General features: G+C 40.7%; 1 protein-coding gene across 1 annotated transcript; it reads left to right on the top strand.

Moving 5' to 3' along the window:
• The first annotated feature begins 1358 nt into the window (after nucleotides 1-1358).
• nln (neurolysin (metallopeptidase M3 family)) lies at nucleotides 1359-18988 on the top strand. Its single transcript, XM_079256612.1, has 13 exons — nucleotides 1359-1430; nucleotides 3966-4216; nucleotides 5272-5420; nucleotides 5798-5902; nucleotides 7184-7286; nucleotides 7359-7519; nucleotides 9551-9686; nucleotides 14358-14724; nucleotides 14813-15014; nucleotides 15119-15305; nucleotides 15421-15549; nucleotides 17400-17536; nucleotides 17623-18988. Exons 2-13 carry the CDS (start codon nucleotides 3988-3990, stop codon nucleotides 17773-17775), a joined length of 2058 nt encoding a protein of 685 aa, XP_079112738.1. The 5' UTR covers nucleotides 1359-1430; nucleotides 3966-3987; the 3' UTR covers nucleotides 17776-18988.
• Nucleotides 18989-19598: the final 610 nt, after the last annotated feature.

Raw genomic sequence — 19598 nt, 5'->3', positions numbered from 1 at the left:
TTGATACAGATGGCCATATTTATGTATTTAAAAGGAGCCATGAGGCTTTAAATGTCTGCAAAATCAGAGTTAAACTTATCTTGTGAATCAGAGTAGCTCATCTGAAGCGGCACAGATATTCCATCTGAACATGACTGATGTGTTACTAATGAACAGACTTTTTTTTTACTTGGAACTAAAATATAAGTTTCTGTGAATATCTGTCTTTCACTGCATATCTTATTTATGAGGATGTGAACATAGAAAAAAAATTAAAGTCTTTGGGTTAATGCATATTTAAGCAGTGCTGTTTTATCAGCTAGAAACCCAAAATGCTGTGAGTGAAAAAGAGCCTAAAGCTTTGTTTATACCCTAATTATAAAGTGTTAAATATTCACTGATATGGGTCAGCTACACAAGCAGTCTGATAAAATATCACCAAAAGTTGGTTTATTGACTGGGTATCTCAAAATCTAAGTTCCCTGCACACCATCAGGCCATTTTAAGTGTGATAAATTGCATCTGTGCCTTTAACATCCACCCTCTGCTCACATCTCTATGAATAAAAGTGATGATAACACACCGTTACCGGAATATTTGCCCACCAGCCAACTGGGCCCCCTCACAGGTTAATCCGGCTATATTATCACATATCAAACAGCTAGAAAGGAAGCTGGTGGTGCATTCAAGTCTTGTTTCCAAGACAACTCATGGGAGGATTCCCTGCCCTGTTTGGATGCTGGTTCTGGTTGCTGCGTGTTTTCCTCTGACACAACATTTCAGCTGCGGGAGCAAAATCCCTAGAACTTCACCCTGTTCTGAAAACCAGAAACACTACTGCTTCATATTTCCATCACGTGCTGATGCCATGCGCTGTTATGATCATGTAGGTCTGGCTGGCACAGCCACTCCTCCCTGAGTGTGTGTTGACACACGCAGATGCGGTGATGCAGAAGCTGTGATGTAAGAACCACACAATGGGAGAAAATGCGTGTTTAAATTCATCATGCAGGCGAAATATGTTTTTTAAAAAATCACAATGCATGGGTGTGATTCAGGTTAAGAAGCAGGAAAGGGTAGCTGATGACAAACATCTTAATCTGACAAGGCTCGCGCGCAGTGACGCTGAGCATTAACAACAAAAGCTTTCAGAAAACAGCGCGAGGACAGGAAACAAAGCTCAGCTCTCATTTAAAAAAAAAAAAAAAGACAAAAAAAACAGCCATAGATGTATAAATTCTATTTGTAAGGATGCTGCTCGGTGTCCCCCACCTACCTGAGCTCCTCAGCTGTCTGCTGCTACCGCGTCATGAGGGCTCGTGTCAGACTGAGCGCATCCTCCTCTGCGCATGCGCGCTGGCAGCGGAACTAGAGGCTTCCCACACGCCAAACAAGAGGGACATTTGCGCCACAGTTGTGATACTGTAACTGCTGTGTGACTTGATTTGACAGTAAGACGGGAAGAAGCTGCTTTACTTTGCTTGGATGAACACGCATGAACCGCAGGCATGTGCGCGTTAAGAGTTGCATTGTGCACAACGCTTTGCAGGTACGCTTCAGCTGCAGATCAGCTGGGAAATGTGTTTATTTAACAACAGGACCGCTTCTCTGCTTTATGTTTCCATGTGAGGCTGATTAACATGAAAGGTTTTTGTAACTGTTTGCCATTTGGCACGCGCTGCTTCTGAGTTTGGTCTGGGATTTGACACGTGCACCACAGTTATTCCACGCTGTTACTGGACTTAGTTTGTCTTTTACTGCCATGCCGTGAAACTTTACACTGACGTGGAAAAGCTTTCTGCTTAGCATGGGAAAAATGCAGAGCACTTAGTCCATGTGACCTTTAAAAGATGGGTAATAAATTAAAAGGAAAAAACCAACAAAATGTTTTATAGGGTGAGATTTGGAGCAAGCAACATTTGTATCCACTTTATCATTATATATTATTTAAACTGTTAAAACAGGAAACCTAAAAGCTTTGGGTATTATGTAAGAAGTCAGAAATGTGTTATCAGAGCTGATCACTATGAACAGATTTGGAATGATTTCCAGAGAACCATTAATCGGAGTAGACCCAGTTCATGCACACCAACACTCCCACAGCATTGCAGAACCACCATGTGGGTCAAGCATGCAGGCCTGTTGCATTCTCCCGGGTTGCTCCACACATGCACTTGTCAAGAACTTGATAAAGGATGGTCCAAGTCAGCAAATCAGTTTCTTTTCACACCTCTGTAAACCATGCATATGCGATGTAGAGCACTGAATTCCCAAAGGGACTTTAAGAAAAGTGAATTTGGGATTTATGATGTAATTATTTGGGGAAAAAATGAAGGGATTTTTCTGTAGTGGTGTTTTTATCATCTATCCCCTCTAGTGGTCAAGTTCTGTTAGATGCTGCATGTCTTGCAGAGTGGATGTGCTGAGCTGCATTAGGCTCCACAGCCGTTCCATTGATTGGATCTATGTCCACTTCTTTGGTTTATTCACATGTGGCACAAGGTTTTTTATTACTTATTACCACCACTGCTGTGCCGTATCATCTGCAAACTAAAAAATTTCACTGAAATCAGAAACTGTGGTTTTTTTGATTGTTCTATTTTTTTTTCCAAGTTACCACAACCAAACACAATTATACACAAAATGCATAAATGTAACATTTACATCTTAAAAAGTCTGCTTGTAAGTTACATAAATACTTTGATTTATCAGCTAAATGATTTCCTTTAAATTGAAACTGTTTTGAAGTTGATTCCAAGCAAAGGGAGCAGCTTGTGTAAATGGGAAAAGATGGTAGGAGTACAGACGATGACTTCCAGAGGTCTTATGCAAAAAGTTAGAGGAAGCAGTCCAAGAATAGCTTTGAAAATGAGAACATGCCGTGACTGAGTGTAGACGAAGGCAGCTCTCTGACACGACAAGGAGTGGTGAGAGAACGTTTCGGAATTATTCATAATATTTATATTGAATAAACACATATTAACATCTGGATTTCTGTTGGAATACTATTTCTGGTCTGATGAGAATCTCCAGAGTCGAGCTCCACCGTCTGGTTTGTGTGTTTTTTTGGCCTCTAGTCTTGGTGGTTTTGACCAACATTGTTTCGTAAAGCAATTTCCTCCACACTGAAGTTTCATCTGAATGAGTGTGATGAAGCAGAGATCAGTTCGGTGTGTGTTGCAGCAACATCAGTAACATGAACCAACAAGGTCAATACACAGTAAAAAGGTGGATAACAGGTCTCATCACTTGGTTCCTGTTAATTTTCCTCAAAAGATGGCCGATCTTCTGGGGAAATTTCACTTTCCAGTTCTGTTCCTGGTTCTCCTCCACTTCATAGTACAGGTGTTCTGTTACACCCACCTTCACAAACATTTAAAGAAGTTCCAGGCTATCTTTCAATATACCTTAGGATTTATAGAGGTTGCATGATTGGTACTCACCTATAAGGATCTTGCACTCATGTCCCACACAAAAATGGGTATTATGGGGATGGGCCCATGTAGGGCATACACCAGCAGTTTGGACATGAAATAAAATGTACATCAAAGCCAGATAGTTACACCACAGTGTTTAGTGTATTGCTATTGGTATTATTGGCTGAGAAATGTTAGAAATGTAATTTCACAAAGTATCATTCACAGTTTTTACAATGTTATGTTGTGGACGGGGCCCCTGGAACACTCTGGGCCCAGGCACCTGTGCACTTTTAATCCGGCCCTGGTCCCACATACAGGACATTAATGTTGTTGGTCTCAGGGTAAAAGACCTTTCTGAAGTGTCTGATCAAATCATATGATCAGTTATTACAGGTAAACATGATCTTTTATCTTTGACTGTCTTCATTTCATCCAATTAAAGACAAGAGGGTGAAATTCACAGATGGATGCTTAATTACATCATGACATGCTCATCTGTCCATTCTTTCTTTAGTTGTAAACAACAGATATAATAACAATGAAATAAAACTTCTCATTTTCCTCCAGATTCTCCAAACATCACCTGAGAATGACCATCCCGAGCGAGTCCGTGATCTCAGCCAGAGACTGCTCTCAGGCTGGAAACAGCAGGAACACACTGAGGTGGAATTTGTCTCCGGATGAGATCAGGACCACCACAGACACCTTGATAGCCAGAATAAAGAAGGTCTATGACCAAGTTGGATCTCTAAACATCGAGAAGGTCTCCGTTGGAAACACGCTGGAAGCTTTGGCCCATGCCAAGCTGGATTATGCATGTAAGTCTCTAAAGGATGAGTTGGGAATATTTCACTTTTGGGAAATTCCATGAGAAGACTCAACAATAAGGAAATCCTGCTAATAAGCAGTTTTAGGGACTAAATGGCAGATTTGTTCTTATCATGAGTCCAGTAAAGCTCTGTTGTCCCAAAGCTGTTCAGAGATCAGACGTAACTTCTAAAGGAAGCAGAAAACACTCCGTTTTTGCTCCGAGACATTGCAGTCCGATCCCCTTTGCAGCTGAGGCAGCAGCACCAGAGAGTTAAAGAACCGGAACAAACTGATCAAGAAGGCTGGTTGTGTGCTGGGGATACCTCTGGAGCTGACTGTCCAGAGGAAAATGCTGCACGAGCAGCTGGAGATGGCGGACAATTCCTCGTATCCTCGGCACAACACAGTGATGAAACAGTAGTGTTCAGTCAGAGGCTTCTTCAGATTCCCCATAAGACAGAAATATACAGATCCTTCCAGATGGCAGCCATCACCCTCTGGAGCAAGCAAGTGAATTATTTACAAGCTATTTCTCATTTTTAAAGAGCTGCTACTAGCTACTAGCAGGGTACGCCCCAGACAGGTCGCTAGCCAGTCATTTAGCCTCTCTTACATTTTATTGACACAAAAAAGTCCAAAAAAGGGGGATGTTTTTAACACTTACCTGTTTGTTTTTAGGTATTTGAATTTAAATGACATTAATGAATGAATGAAATGAAAAATACTTTATAATCCCCAAAGGGAAATTCAATAATTTAACCCTCCAAGCACCAAAGTTGCCCAATTGCAACAAGCAACAGGCCATATTAGCACTTCCTACCACTAGGTGGCAGACATGTGAATCAGCCATCAACGATTGGCCGATGCACATCCCCCCCAAAGCCAATAAGCCGTGATGCCGCAATATGAAATTAAATGAGTAATTTTACCGCCATCACAAACTCTGGTGCAACATCTCATTAGCAGTTTGCGGGGTTCGGTCTCCTGTCGGGACGCATCATCTTGACAAACTGCGCAAATCATCACAATTGTCACTGTTTCTGTGTGTTTTCTCATCTCTCAGCATCACGGCACGTGCTTGACTTCCCGCAGTACGTTTGTCCAGATAAGGAGGTCCGCTCGGCGAGCACGGAGGCAGATAAGAAACTGTCGGAGTTTGACGTGGAGATCAGCATGCGTCAAGATGTGTTCCAACGAATCACTGCCCTGCAGGTACCCCTCAGGTCACCAGTCCTGAGAAAACGCACGTCACTCAGAAACCAGCAGGAAAATCGTTGATATTAAAAGCTTTGTAAGAAAGACCCCCAGCCCACCAAGGCAACCATGTGTTAAATATAGCAAGATCTATGTTGTGAGGATTAGAGGCATTTAACACAGCAGCTATGCCAATGTTATATTAGGATCAAGGAATCTGTGTTCATCTGAACCCACCAGGGATTTTTATTTAAGCCTTGGAAAGAAATCTAATCTCATCTAATCGTTGCCATTTGGTGTGCTACGGTCTGCCGGCTCACTTTCACACCGTTTAAATGTGAATAAATGTCTTTTAAATGGCCTCAGATTGTTTTTGTTTTTATATATTCTGACAGAAAAAGCTGCAGGACAACATTTCACCTGAAGAGAAGAGGTTCTTAGACAGACTTGTCACCTTGGGTCAGAGAAAAGGATTACACCTGTCTGCTGATATACAGGAGGTAATTCAGGATTGATTTAAACATTTACACTCGCTGGCTTCTTCATCAGGTTGGCCTTGCTGTTAGCAGGTTGAACTTAGTCTGTCACTGAAACATTCTTCAAAGATTTGCTCCATGTTGATATGAAACATCAACAGCACATTGTTGATGTGACTCCCGTTCCACCTCATCCCAAAGCTGCTCTGCTGGATGTAGATCTGGTGACTGTGGAGGCCGTTGGAGGACAGTGAACTCATTGTAATGGTGGAGATGATGTGAGCTTTGTGACGTGGTGCATCATCCTGCTGGAGGTTTCCATCAGAAGATGCTACACTGTACTCATAAAGGGATGGAAATGGTCAGCAGCAACACCCAGACATGCTGTGGTGTTTCATGCCATGTTTTGTATTAAGAGGTCCGAAGTGAGCCAAGAAAATATCTTTCACTACTTGACACCACGGTCGGCCTGAATCAGCTGAATCCATGTTTTCATGGTGTTTCTGATCCTACCATGCATGTGGAGACTCATCTGACCAGTGTTGGTGAGTGTATGTGAATTGTAGGCTCGGTTTCCTGTTCTGAGCTGACAGAAGTGACACGCGGGATGGTCTTCTTCTGCTGTAGACCATCTGTTTCCAGGTTGGACGTGTTGTGTGTTTTGAGATTTGAGTTCCTGTCACCTTTCTGTCTTCTCCAACCAGTCGGTCCATTCTCCACTGACTTCTGCAAGGCATTGTGGTCCAGACAGCTGCTGCTTACTGGATATTTTCTCATCTTCAGACCATTCTCTGTAAACCCTAGAGATGGTTGTGTGTGTGTGTGTGTGTGTGTGTGTGTGTGTGTGTGTGTGTGTGTGTGTGTGTGTGTGTGTGTGTGTGTGTGTGTGTCTGTGAGAGGAAAACTCCCAGTAGATCAGCAGTTCCTGAAATACTCAGACCAACAAAGCCACATTCTGGTGCTCATTTTGGGCTTCAGCAGATTTTGCTTTAACCATATCTGCATGGCTAAACTGCATCTCTGCCATGTGGCGGATTAGCTGTTTGTGCTAGCAAGCGTTGTACCTAAGAAAGTGGCCAGTGAGTTTAATCGTAGGCATTTTAGATTTGATACGATTCATTGAAAATAGTAAAAAGTCAAATTGAAGATGGTGCAACTTTTATTCTTTGAAATGTTTGCTAAGATTGAGCTTTAAAAGGGACACAAATGATTAGAAACGTTGTATTGTGGACATTTTTATTAAATAACTAAACTTAATGGAACCGCCTGACAGAAACTAAACAGGACTTTCTGTTGTGATGTTAGGAAGTAAAACGAACCTCCAAGCTCATCAGCGAGCTCTCCATAGAGTTCAACAAGAATCTGAACGAGGACAACACGTTCCTTGTTTTCTCTGAGCAGGAACTGGGTAAGCGAACCAGCAGAAATCACCGCCTGATCTGAAAACGCTTGGATTATTTCACTTGTTTGTGTCGCGAAGGCGGACTCGCTGACAGTTACCTGAACGGCCTGGAGAAGACGGAGGAGGGGCGGTATAAAGTGACTCTGGAATATCCCCATTACTACCCTCTGATGAAGAGGTGTCATAATCCTGAAACGAGGAGGAAGATGGAAACGGCTTTTCATAGCAGGTGTAAAGAGGTAAGTGATGTCTAAAAGGGAATCTACACTTGATCGCGCCGGCTTAAACAGTGCATCATGATATTGTATAAAGTTTACCAAGCATGTGTACAGTTTTAGAGAGATGCCTGTTTTTCTGATTCCATGGCTGCTAAACTCCTCAGCCACTCTTCATTTTAAAAGTGCTTTTGAGCAAATAGTTCTGAAAATCTGTCAGATTTTCTCTTGGATATTGGCTGCTTTAATCCAAACCTGTAAGTTTATGGAAGCAACAGAGGATTTTTAGCAACAAAAAAACATTTGAAATTGACAGAATACAGGATTTTAGCAGCAACAAGGTGACTTACACATATCAACATGGCCCTAAAAACACTGCAGGAAGCTGAACATGGAAAACAGCAGAAGAAATTTCATGTCTAAACAATTATCTACAGCAGATGAATAAGAGCTTTAAAAATTCAGAAAAACCAGCAAAGACCAGACACAGGACCTGAGAGATGCTTTCAGCTGATCCAGCCATCATCAGAAATGGTTTCCATAGCAGGATGGCTGTCAAAAAAGGGGTAAAAGGTTGAGGTATGCCACATGACACAAGAAATGGACGAAAAAAGTCAGTGGCAATACGTCTGATGGAGGTTAAATCCTCTTTAGAGCCTGGACCTCAGCATTACTGAAGCAGTGTGCAACAGAGAATGAAACAACAAGGAGCCAATGTCCAAATAGGAGCTTTGGAAAGTCTTCCAAGAAGCCCAAAGAACTCTTCCTGATGTCTAAGCAGGTTCAGACTTTATTTAACAATGACGCTGCTCAGACCAAATATTGACTTTCCAGCTTATTAGCAGTTTATAAGGCACCTTATATACTGTACTTACATCTAGGGGTGGGAAAATCAAATGAAACAATCGAATATACGGACTTCTTGCTTCACAATTTTAAATTGATTGTTTTGTGAAAAAAACTTTTTTTTTTTTTTTCAAATGAATAAAAATAATCCATTATAAAATTTGTCATTTTATTGTTTTTATGATCTTTTTACTTGTTTTCTTGGGCTATATAGCAACAGAATGACGGTCTGGCTACTGCGTTGTTTTTTCCTAGTTGAAATCAAGAAAAATGACCAGCAAAAAAGTTGTGTACATTTCTTTTGTTTTCAGTCTACAAAAATCAGCAATTGAGGAATCGTGAGAATCACAATTTAAATCGAATCAGCACCCAAAAAATCCAAATCGAATCGAATCCGATTGAAAAAATATCGTCACAGCTCTACTTACATCCGTGTATGCACAGTTTTCAGTAACTATCTGCACCTTTTTCGCTTTTTCTTGGCAAGACATAAAAAAAAAAAGGTTTCAAGATTTTTGCACAGTGTTAAACCTCTTTTAAATATTCCTGAAACATTCATACACTGAAAGGAACTGAAGCTGCTTGAAAGTCAACATTGTTTACATTCGCTGTTACTGTATCAACCTCACTGTGAGCCGCTCGCCCTGCAGCCGCATCAGGATGAAAATATAAACTATACAGTTCCCTAACGCGTGCAACAGCTGGTTATGAGAAATGTCACGTATAACAAGTTCTTTGTGCAGGTGAGGATGAGGCATAGGATCAAAGTCAAGATTTGATGCAATCTATCAATGCTATCCAGTATGAAGTGGCTCAAACTGATGTGTCTATAAAGTTCCCTGAGATGACACTGCTGTAAAGTCGTGCTATACAAATTAAAATATCAGATTTCCTTTAGTTGGTATTAACTGCTACTGTGCACGAAAATGCTTGCAGTTCCTGACTCCATTTTATGGAAAAGTGCTCACACCATTCATGGCATGAAACCACATAGCTGCTGTTAATGACATGACAGAATAAAGAGCCATCACCAGCTGTGAGGATGCACGGCTCGGCTGCTCTGGTGTTGTATTTCTGATCTGCAGCTACGTGGTTTTACTACACGGCACCACCACCGATGTGTCGGGAAATAACCAGAACTGAATAATCAGTCTCATAACTTCACAATGCACTTAAACTGATTTCCTTTCCTTTTTGTTTTTCCTGCAGGTCAACACAGTGATCCTCGAACAGCTGATCCAACTCAGGGCACAGGTTGCAGACTTACTTGGTTACAGCAGCCATGCCAACTATGTGCTGGAGATTAACATGGCTAAAAACTCAAGCAATGTGTCGGAGTTTATAGGTACGACCGCACTGACATCTCACTGCTAACACACACACATACATTAACAGTCTCAGTCATTTCAGACAAAGATTAATGCCATCTGATAATGACATTACAGTCAGAAAATAAAGTTTATCGGACTGTTTAATACGTAAGAAGAGAAATGTAACACCTCATACCTCTTCAGTTAAAGTGCAGCATGTGTCACGCTGCATTCTTCTTGTAGACAGAGTAGCATTCAGTAATTTATGGCTCATACAAGCAGGTGGTTCGTACGACAAAGGGTCTCGCTGTGTGTGGTCAGTTTCTTGTTACTGTAGTGCATCGCTGCTGTTACGCTCTCTGTTGTTCGTAACCATGTTATTGTCTGCAGCTGTTTTCTCAAACACACTGCACGTCAAACAAATTATTTACAAAAAATCTGAACAGAGCGTGATCCAGCATGATCTAAATTTGCAACAGAAAAGGCAAAACATGCATGATTTTAACATTAATCCCAATGCATGGAGTGTAGACAGTGCAAGCAGGATGTTTGTCTTTCTTTCTTCATCTTTATTGTAACGATGTTCCTACTACAGTCAGTTACTTCCACCAAGGCAGAGGTCCTGCTTCTGGCAGCGTTGGTTTGGCTGTCTGACTGTTAGCAACACGATTTTTCAAGAAGTGTCAGTAGTCCCCAATATCATTCATTCATTCATTCATTCAGTCCGATGAAGGGTCACGGGAAGCTTAGAGCCTATCCCAGCAGTCTTTGCACAAGAGGCGGGGTACACCCTGGACAGGTCGCCAGTAGATCGCAGGGCTAACACAAAGAGACAAACAACAACTCACATTCACATTCACTATGGACAATTTAGAGGAACCAATTAACCTAACAGTCATGTATAGTGGATAGTGGGAGAAAGCTCCACACAGAAAGGCTACTGTTTGAGCCTCCCTAGCTGAGATCGAACCAGCGACCTTCTTGCTGTGAGGCCACAGTGCTAACCATTATTCCACTGTGCAGCCCATCCTCACTGGCAAAATAAAAAAAATCGTGATTTTTTTTTTGGTCGATACATTAAGAGATTAACACAGACTGCTACCATTAGAGAAAGTGTAAATTTTTTTTTAGTAACTTGGAGTCTGTTATAGCCATGTTTTGGTATCTAAGGGTGTTCCCAGGGTCAAAGATGGTAAATGAAATGCGATATCCATACTAGTGATGGAAATAGGTAGTGATATTAGTATACATAATGGTGTTGGCATGGAGTAGGTAACTGGGTGGGCTGTTGAGGTTTTTCTCTGCTGAGCGACCCAATGGCTCAGTGGAGGTCTGTCTAAGTGCTTTTACCTAATGGCTGGTAGGAGGAAGCTATTTAGCAGCCTGGTGGTCATGCAGTTTAGACTGAGATGTTTAATGTGAGGGCAGCAGCTGAAAGAATCCATGGAGAGGTTGTTGGGGGTCCTTCCTGATGCCCAGAGTCCTGGTTTGGCATTGCTAAGTGAAGATTGACACCCCAGATATCCTTTCAGCTGCTCTCACAGCCCCTCTCTGGGGTCTTTTTGTCTGTCTGCTTGGACATTAGGTAGAGATAGAATAAGGTAGGACACTTTCCACTGCACTGCTGTCATAGATGATGTTGATGTTGGTGGAGAACGAGACCCTTTTGAGTTTTCTCAGTTTTAGCATATAGACTCTGATGGGTTTGAGGTGAAAGAACGCTCAATGTGATGGTTGGAGATGTCCTTCTTGACGTGGACTGACTGGTCACTCTGTCAGAAAACTCCTTAACCAAAAACAGTTGGTGGAGTTCAGATCCAGCAGGAGATGTGTCAAGAATAAAGGTCCAAGGAGGTTATTTTCCTCTGTAGACACTTAAAAGCTAAAACACATGGAGTTGTAACTTTAATGAACCAAAGGTTTCCAAACCTGCACCTTTACATGAATCCTCCCAAAGCGAGTAAATGCATAGGGAGACATGCATCTGCTTTTGTTGTGTTAGTCATAAAAAAATGTTAAGATAAACTTTTTAAGTTTATGTAGAGTTTATATTGTTTACCTCCACGTGTTTATGGACATATTGCCACATTTTGCTAATCTGTTCGCTAGTACAAACACACTAATCTTAAAACTCGGTGCTTGCAATTGGTTTTGAAAGTGCATTTCCATTCATTGGGTATGTTGCTTGGGCTGTTGTTGCTCTGCAGCATCCTGTGGCTAAGAAACATACAGTGGGGCTCCAAAGTTTGGGCACCCCTGGTAAAAATTTATTTTAATGTGCAAATAAGGAGCTTTAAAAAGATGGAAAATCTCGAAAAGGCATCAAAGTACAGTTTAGACATTCTTATAACATGTCAAAAAAAAAAGTTACATCCTATTTCCATCATTTAAACCTTCAAAATAACAGAAAACAAAATATGGCGTCTGTAAAAGTTTGAGCACCCTGCAGAGTTAGTACCTTGTACGCCCCCAATTTGACAACAGAGACCTGACAGTGTCCTGGATTGTTTACAGTAAGTGTCTGGAAAGATCAGATGATTTCAGTCTCAAAGGTTTTAAATGCCCAGACTCATCTGACCTTGCCTCAACAATTGGCACCATGGGTTCCTCTAAGCAGCTGTCAAGAACACTGAAACTGAAAATAGTTGATGCTCACAAAGCAGGAGAAGGATGTAAGAAAATAGCAAAGTGTTTTCAGATGCTAATATCCTCTGTTCCGAATGTAATCAAGGAATGGCGGTCATTGGGAACAGTGGAAATTAAAGCAAAATCTGAAAGACTGTGAAAAATATCAGATATTGTAAGAAAACCAAGTCAAAACCCAAGTTTGACTGCACGATCCCTCCAGGAAGAACTGGCTAATGCTGGAGTCGTGGTGCACTTTTCCACTATAAAGAGGTACATGTACAAATATGGCCTTCATGGAAGAGTCATCAGAAGGAAACCCTTTTTTATGACCTTACCACAAAAATCAGCATTTGAAGTTTGCAAAGGAACATATACACAAGCCTGATGCTTTTTGGAAACAAGTTCTGTGGATTGATGAGGTTAAAATGGAACTTTTTGGCCGGAATGAGCACAGGTACATTTGGAGAAAAAAGGGCACACAATTTAATGAAAAGAACCTCTATCTAACTGTTAAGCATGGGGGTGGATCAATCATGCTTTGGGGTTGTATGGCAGCCAGTGGCACAGGGAACATGTCACGAGTAGAAGGAAAAATGGATTCAATGGGATTTGAGCAAATTTTGGATGCTAACCTAATGCCATCTGTGAAAAAGCTGCAGTTAAAGAGAGGATGGCGTCTACAAATGGATAGTGATCCTAAAAACACCTCAAAATCCACAGTGGATTACATCAAGAGGCATGAACTGAAGGTTTTGCCATGGCCTTCACAATCTCCTGACCTCAACATATTTGAAAGTCTATGGATAGACCTTAAAAGAGCAGTGCGTCACAGACGGCCCAGAAATCTCAAAGATCTGGAAGACTTTTGAAAGGTAGAATGGGTGAAGATACCTCAAACAAGATCTGAAAGACTATTGGCTGGCTATAAAAAGTGTTTACAAGCTGTCATACTTGCCAAACGGGGGAATAGAAGGTACTAACTATGCAGGGTGCCCAAACTTTTGCAGAGGCCATTTTTTGTTTTCTGTTATTTTAAAAGTCAAAATGATGGAAATAAGATCTAACTTCTTTTGACACGTTATAAGAATGTCTAATCTGTAATTTGATGCCTTTTGGAGATGTTTCATCTTTTGTTAGCTTCTTTTTGGCACGTTAAAATAAATTTTTACCAGGGGTGCCCAAACTTTGGAGCCCCACCATACATGTGGATATAGTAGGTTTGTGTTCCAGCTCAGAGCATCACATTGGGTTTAATGTATAGGGGTGAATTGATTAATTTATATTATTTGTATTATTCTTTTTCTTCTTTAGACCGCACCTATATATATGACTCATACCTCTGTACTGCCTGTTCTGCCTGGGAATACTGAAATAAATCTGCTTGCAGCAGGATGCAACTGCAAATAGGCTCCCAAAGTGTTCTTACCAACACTCCAAGAAGACATAACTACTCCTGAACCTTGCATTATAATCCTAACCCATTCCCTGGGGTTTTTTCACAAGAGAGAAAGTGACAGAGCAAAAGATAATACAAGAGTCAATGTTGGACAGACTTTTACTGGCTAGAGAGGGCTCAGAGAAGAGATGGGATGCAGAATGGATGTGGGATTACCCTTCATTGGAGGGGACTAAAGTGCGAAAATCTTTCTTTGGTCAATAGTGCTGCTTTAAAATCAACTAAGTCTCTGGATCAGATCTCAAACCTGGTGCTTGAGAATGAATGTCCAGCAGGTTTGAAAGGTGTTCCTGCTTTGACACACCTGCCTCATATGAATGGGTCATTGTGTAGAATAACAAGCTGTAAAATCTTATGTATTGGAGCAAGAGAGCAGAAAACAACTTCAGGACACCTGCCCTCAAGTAAGACCCCTGCTCTAGATGATCCTGAGAGTTTGTTGTGATGTCAGAAGGAGGAAAGATGCCAATGAATGTAGAGAAGAAATGGATGGAGGAGTTTTGACTCCAGGCCAGAATGCCATTAAGATAATCAGGGTTGACTCTTTTGGATCATTTTATAAGGTTTTATGTTTTTGAACACCTAAAATTTTATGATGTTTGTTATTTTACTGCCTTTGCAGATGCGCTCCATGCTACGCTGAAGCCCATTGGAATTAAGGAGAGGAAATATGTCCTTGCGCTGAAGAAGAGGGAGTGCCTGATGAAGGGCTATCCGTTTGATGGGCAGATCAACGCCTGGGACCTGCCCTACTACATGAACCAAGTGGAGCAATGCAAGTTTGCTGTGGACAAGGACAAACTGATCGAGTATTTCCCTCTCCAAGTGGTAACAGAAGGACTGTTTGACATCTACCAGGAGCTGCTGGGTCTCACGTTCACAGAGGTGGAGCGTGCGCATGTGTGGCATGAAAACGTGAAGCTTTATTCAGTGCATGATGCAGAAACAGAGGAGGAGGTTGGACAGTTTTACCTGGACCTGCATCCAAGGTAGACGCCGTCACTTCTTTTAGACCATTTGTTGCAGTGCTACTCTTGTAAATGTTCAGTTTTCCACCTGGTTGTTGCTTGTCTCCAGGGAAGGAAAATACGGCCATGCAGCTTGTTTTGGGCTCCTGCCCGGCTGCAGAGGGCCTGATGGAAAACGCAGACTCCCAGTAGCGGCAATGGTGGCTAACTTCACCAAACCCAGCAAAGGCTGGCCCTCTCTCCTTCAGCACCACGAAGTGGAGACTTATTTTCATGAGTTTGGTCATGTGATGCACGAGCTCTGCTCTAAGGTAGGCCATGGTAAATGTGTGTGCTGAGTCAGCTAATTTAGAATTAAAGAGGCTGAACGTTTTCTATGTGTGTGTGTGTGTGTGTGTGTGTGTGTGTGATTCAGACCACTTTTTCAGAATTCAGTGGCACTTTAGTGGAGACGGACTTTGTGGAGGTGCCGTCTCAGATGCTGGAGAACTGGGTTTGGGAAAAGGAGCCTCTAAGAAGAATGTCTCGCCACTACAGAGACAGCACGCCAATTCCAGACAACCTGCTCGATAAGCTGATTGCCTCCAGAGTGGCTAACACCGGTCGGACACTTAAATCCGTTCTCTATCTCAAAAAAAAAAAAAAAAGAGAGGCATAATCATCTGTAACATTTCTGCAGAACTTCATAGTGTGGTGATGTGCTCTCCTCCTCCTCAGGTCTGATGAACCTGCGGCAGGTCGTCCTCAGTAAAGTGGACCAGTCGCTCCACTCCAGCGCCAGTGCTGACACAGCGGAAGTGTTTGCAAGGTACTGTCAGGACATCCTGGGAGTTCCTGCAACGCCAGGTCAGTTTAAAGTTTAGAAACCGCAAAGTAAAAGAACCAATGAGATGCGATTAATGTGCATCTTTTAGTTTTGACACATTTAATTATTTCATTTGTACATTTTAGTTAATTAGAGCAGTGTTTTTCAACAACCGTGCTGTGGTACACTAGTGTGTGAGAGATCATCAGGTGTGCCCTGAGAAATGATCAAATTTCACCTGATTGGTCTAAAAAGCAGCTTTGTGTTCATCCAAAGAGGCTCAGGTGAAAGATAATAAAAATTCCTTTTACCTGGTTTATCTTATTTCTATTTCAGACACTTTGACAAGATGACTTTATATTAAGTATATGGGCTTTAAAAAAAAAAAAAAAAAAAAACATGCTTTGTGAGTTTTCAGTGAAAAAAGGTGTGCCTTGGCTCAAAAAAGGTTGAAAAACACTGAATTAGAGCGGCCTTTCACCCAAACGCCATGGAATGCACCGTAGAAGGCTTGCACAGCTCCTCTGCAAGCATTTATTTGTAAATTATTGCAGTCTGTCTAAAATATTAACATTATGCTTATGTTGATATGGATCTGTACAGCTTCGAAGCTTCTTTGAGTGTGGATGAAAGTCTGCTCTCTTCTTCTCTGATTCAGAGTGAAAATGAGTCAGTGTTGTAAAGTTCCCCATCATAAGATACAACTCATGGCTACTACCATGTTTACGTGGTTAACTTTAGTTTTGTCTTGCTGAAAAGTTGGTGAAAACTGATGTGATTGGGAAACTGAGATGAGGAGAAGAGAAAACTGACCTCATTAGATGTAACTGAATCATCTTACCATGAATTATTGTTTATATAAACTAAGCTTTATCGTGCAAGAGGTGGGAGATGTATCTGGGCGTTTTCCTTCGGCCTTGCCCACACGTTGCAGGTATCTCATAAAACAAAGATGTTTTTCTCTGATTTGGCCTGTCATCCTCCCGAAAACGCAGATTTAAAAAAAAAAAAAAAACAAAACTCCGGCCAAAGTGAAGATTTGCGAACACTTATTTTGCACATCTGCATGTGGACATATGTAACTGGGGTTTTAGGTTTTGAAACGTCATCGTCTGCAACAAAAAAAGCCATGACCTCACATGTGGGACCTTTGTTTTCAACAACATGGATGTCCTCAAAACTATGTTTATCCATTGTCTAGGCACTTTGTGTTTGTTTTCACACTGCCGTCAGTATCGCATCACAAAGATGTTTAATGGCAACAGACAAGATTAAGAAGAACAGTTATTTTCCACCACCTAACCATATCACTAGAGGCATGTTTCTTGTTTTCTGGAAGTAACGTTGTGAGACATAAGGTTATTCTGGTTGGATAGGATTAGAGGTACTACCGCCGCGTAAAGGTTTGATAGGCTGATAAATGTGCTTAACAACGTGGTTATTTGGATTGGTGTGGATGGATTTGTTTTTGAAAAACAAGGTTGTGTACACTCATTTTTGTTACCAGTGAAGAAGACATCTGTTTTGGAGGAAGGGCCAACCTATCAATTTCTACAGATCACTATGATGAGTGGAATACGGTGCACCAGTAGCTCACATTTATGAGCCATATTGTAGAGGATATCACTATAATCCAGCATGGGGGGTATGGTCATCTTCACCAAAGTATGTTTAGCAGAATGTGTGAAGGAGGCCTTCTGACGGTAAAGAAACCAAAGTCTGGCCTTAATTTTGGCCTGTAGATTATTAATGTGGACCATGAAAGAATCACCTCCTCTGTGAACAAACACTTAATTTGTTGTTTATTTCTAAGAGCTTTGTTGTTTGCATCCAAAGTAAAATGATTCCTTTTTCTAATTTGTGTCTGCAAATATATTTCTGCTCCCTTCAGGCACCAACATGACAGCCAGTTTCAGCCACTTGGCCGGAGGATATGACGGCCAATACTACAGCTATCTGTGGAGCGAAGTTTACTCCATGGACATTTTTTTCAGCCGTTTTAAACAAGAAGGCATCATGAATCCAAAGGTTGGTTAGATGCATCCTTGTTTTCCATTTGCTTATAATTCAGTCTCGTAGAGGATCTTGTGTAATCGCGTTTAACCTCGACACAGGTTGGAAAAGAGTACAGGCGGGTGATACTGGAAGCAGGCAGCTCTGTGGATGGGATGGACATGCTGACGACCTTCCTTGGGCGAGCGCCATGCCAGGACGCCTTCTTTCAGAGCAAGGGACTGATTAAGACAAAAGAAACACAAATGTCATAATTTGATACACTTATTATTTCGGGGAAAATAAAACCAAGTTTGAAGGATGTGTAAAATGTAAATAGAAAAATAAAAACAGAAAAAAAAAAGTTCAAATTCATTTAAACTTTGTTTTAATGGAAAACAAGTCAAGAAAACTACTGCTGCCTCCTTAAACCTGATGAGTGAAAACATGAATGCTGCTGAAAGAAAAAAATGGATCATTTGGTTTGATATCAGACACAATTCAAAAACGAGCACCACTGATGAAACTAGGTGCATTAATGCAACGCTGCACACACAACTTGCAGGTCTGTGAAGGCACCATTAACTTCAACCAATATTTAGTTTTTTATTCCAGATGTCTTTTTAATAAAGTCTACACATGTGGAGAATGGGAGTGCTGATCTATGTGGTGTTACTGGTGTGCAGAACTGTTTAGGTTGGTGGGAAGTATCCAAAATCCATGCTAAAAATAAGAAGTCATATTAATGTAAATAGTAGTTTAACCTGCTTTGATCCAGCGTTCAGAATAAAATTTGATTTATACTATTCATATATATTATATATCATACTGTAATATACTTTTTAAAGTATTTGAACAAATACTTTTGGCTTGATTTCAAGAGTACATATGAACTGCAGGTAAACATTTTGGTTTTGAAAGGAAGGATCGTGCAGATGTTTGAGTCAATGCACTGAAGAAAATTTAATAAGTATAAAAAAGAATGGAACAACATTCATGTCTTTTTTCTGAATTCCTCTTAGGCAATTTATAGAATATATTTTTGTAAATTGTTCACCAAATTGGAAGAATGAGGGCTTCCTCCTGCATTAGTCTATGCAAGGCAGGTAGGGTAGGAGCGCATCTGCATCCTTTTTGGCAACTAATGTTGTTCAGCAAAGTTTTTTTGGGGTTTTTTTTAACTGCTGCCTGTTCATTTCAGTGTGAGCAGGGATGATCTTTCTGGGAAAGTAAATTAAAAAAAAAAAAACTGGATTTGAGGTGGATGATGGCATTATTAATCATCTGATGTACGTGGAGGATTTGGTTATTCTGTCTCCTCACAGTGGAGGCGTACAGTAGTTGCATAGAGTCTGTGCAAGTAAGTGCTGACGTTTCCTTCATTTTATTTAGCAGCAATGTTAATTATAAAGTCATTTATAATCAGGCATTATTTATGTAATGATGACAATGTCTGCTGTCGGTGCTGTAAACTGTACGCACTTCCAAAATGCTGACAATTAAATTTCATTTGTACACAGATTAAGTTAAAAAAAAAAAAGCCCTTTTAAAGGCTTTTTGCTGTAATTGTGAAGTTACAGCAAGCTAAAAAATAATCTTCAGGTGAAAATTCATGATGCATTAAGAATATTATTTTCACTGCTAAATGTGGAAATGTGCTGCATAAAGTTCTTATATTTCATCCAGTGTTGAAATATTTTCATAATGGTCTTGACCCAGCCAATAACATGTAACAGAACGTATTCCTCTTTCTTTTAGCAACACTGGAACAAGTGCCCGTACCTTTTCTGTCTTTCTTTTTTATTCTTTAATCGAACTGAAAGTAATTTAAACAAATTAAATAGTTTTTCTAATAAACAAAACAAAACAAGCTGTCGTTATCTTCAATGACCGCTGTTTTTTATTAAATGTTTTGTGTATTTTTGTTAAAATGGACAAATGTGACTCAAATAAAGATGAATAAATAACACTTCAGAGTTCATACTTAGGTTATATTTCATTAGATTTTGTTAATAATGTAGCATCAGAGGAAATTAAAGTTTCCTATTTTAATTTGAATAGTCAGGTTACAAGTTCCTTAAAAGTGTTGATAAAGCTG

Source organism: Telmatherina bonti (genome assembly GCF_933228915.1).
Source record: "Telmatherina bonti genome assembly, chromosome: 17".
In the NCBI taxonomy this organism is placed as follows: domain Eukaryota; kingdom Metazoa; phylum Chordata; class Actinopteri; order Atheriniformes; family Telmatherinidae; genus Telmatherina; species Telmatherina bonti.
The sequence above is the reverse complement of the archived record's forward strand: the minus strand, read 5'-3'. Positions and strand labels throughout refer to the sequence as shown.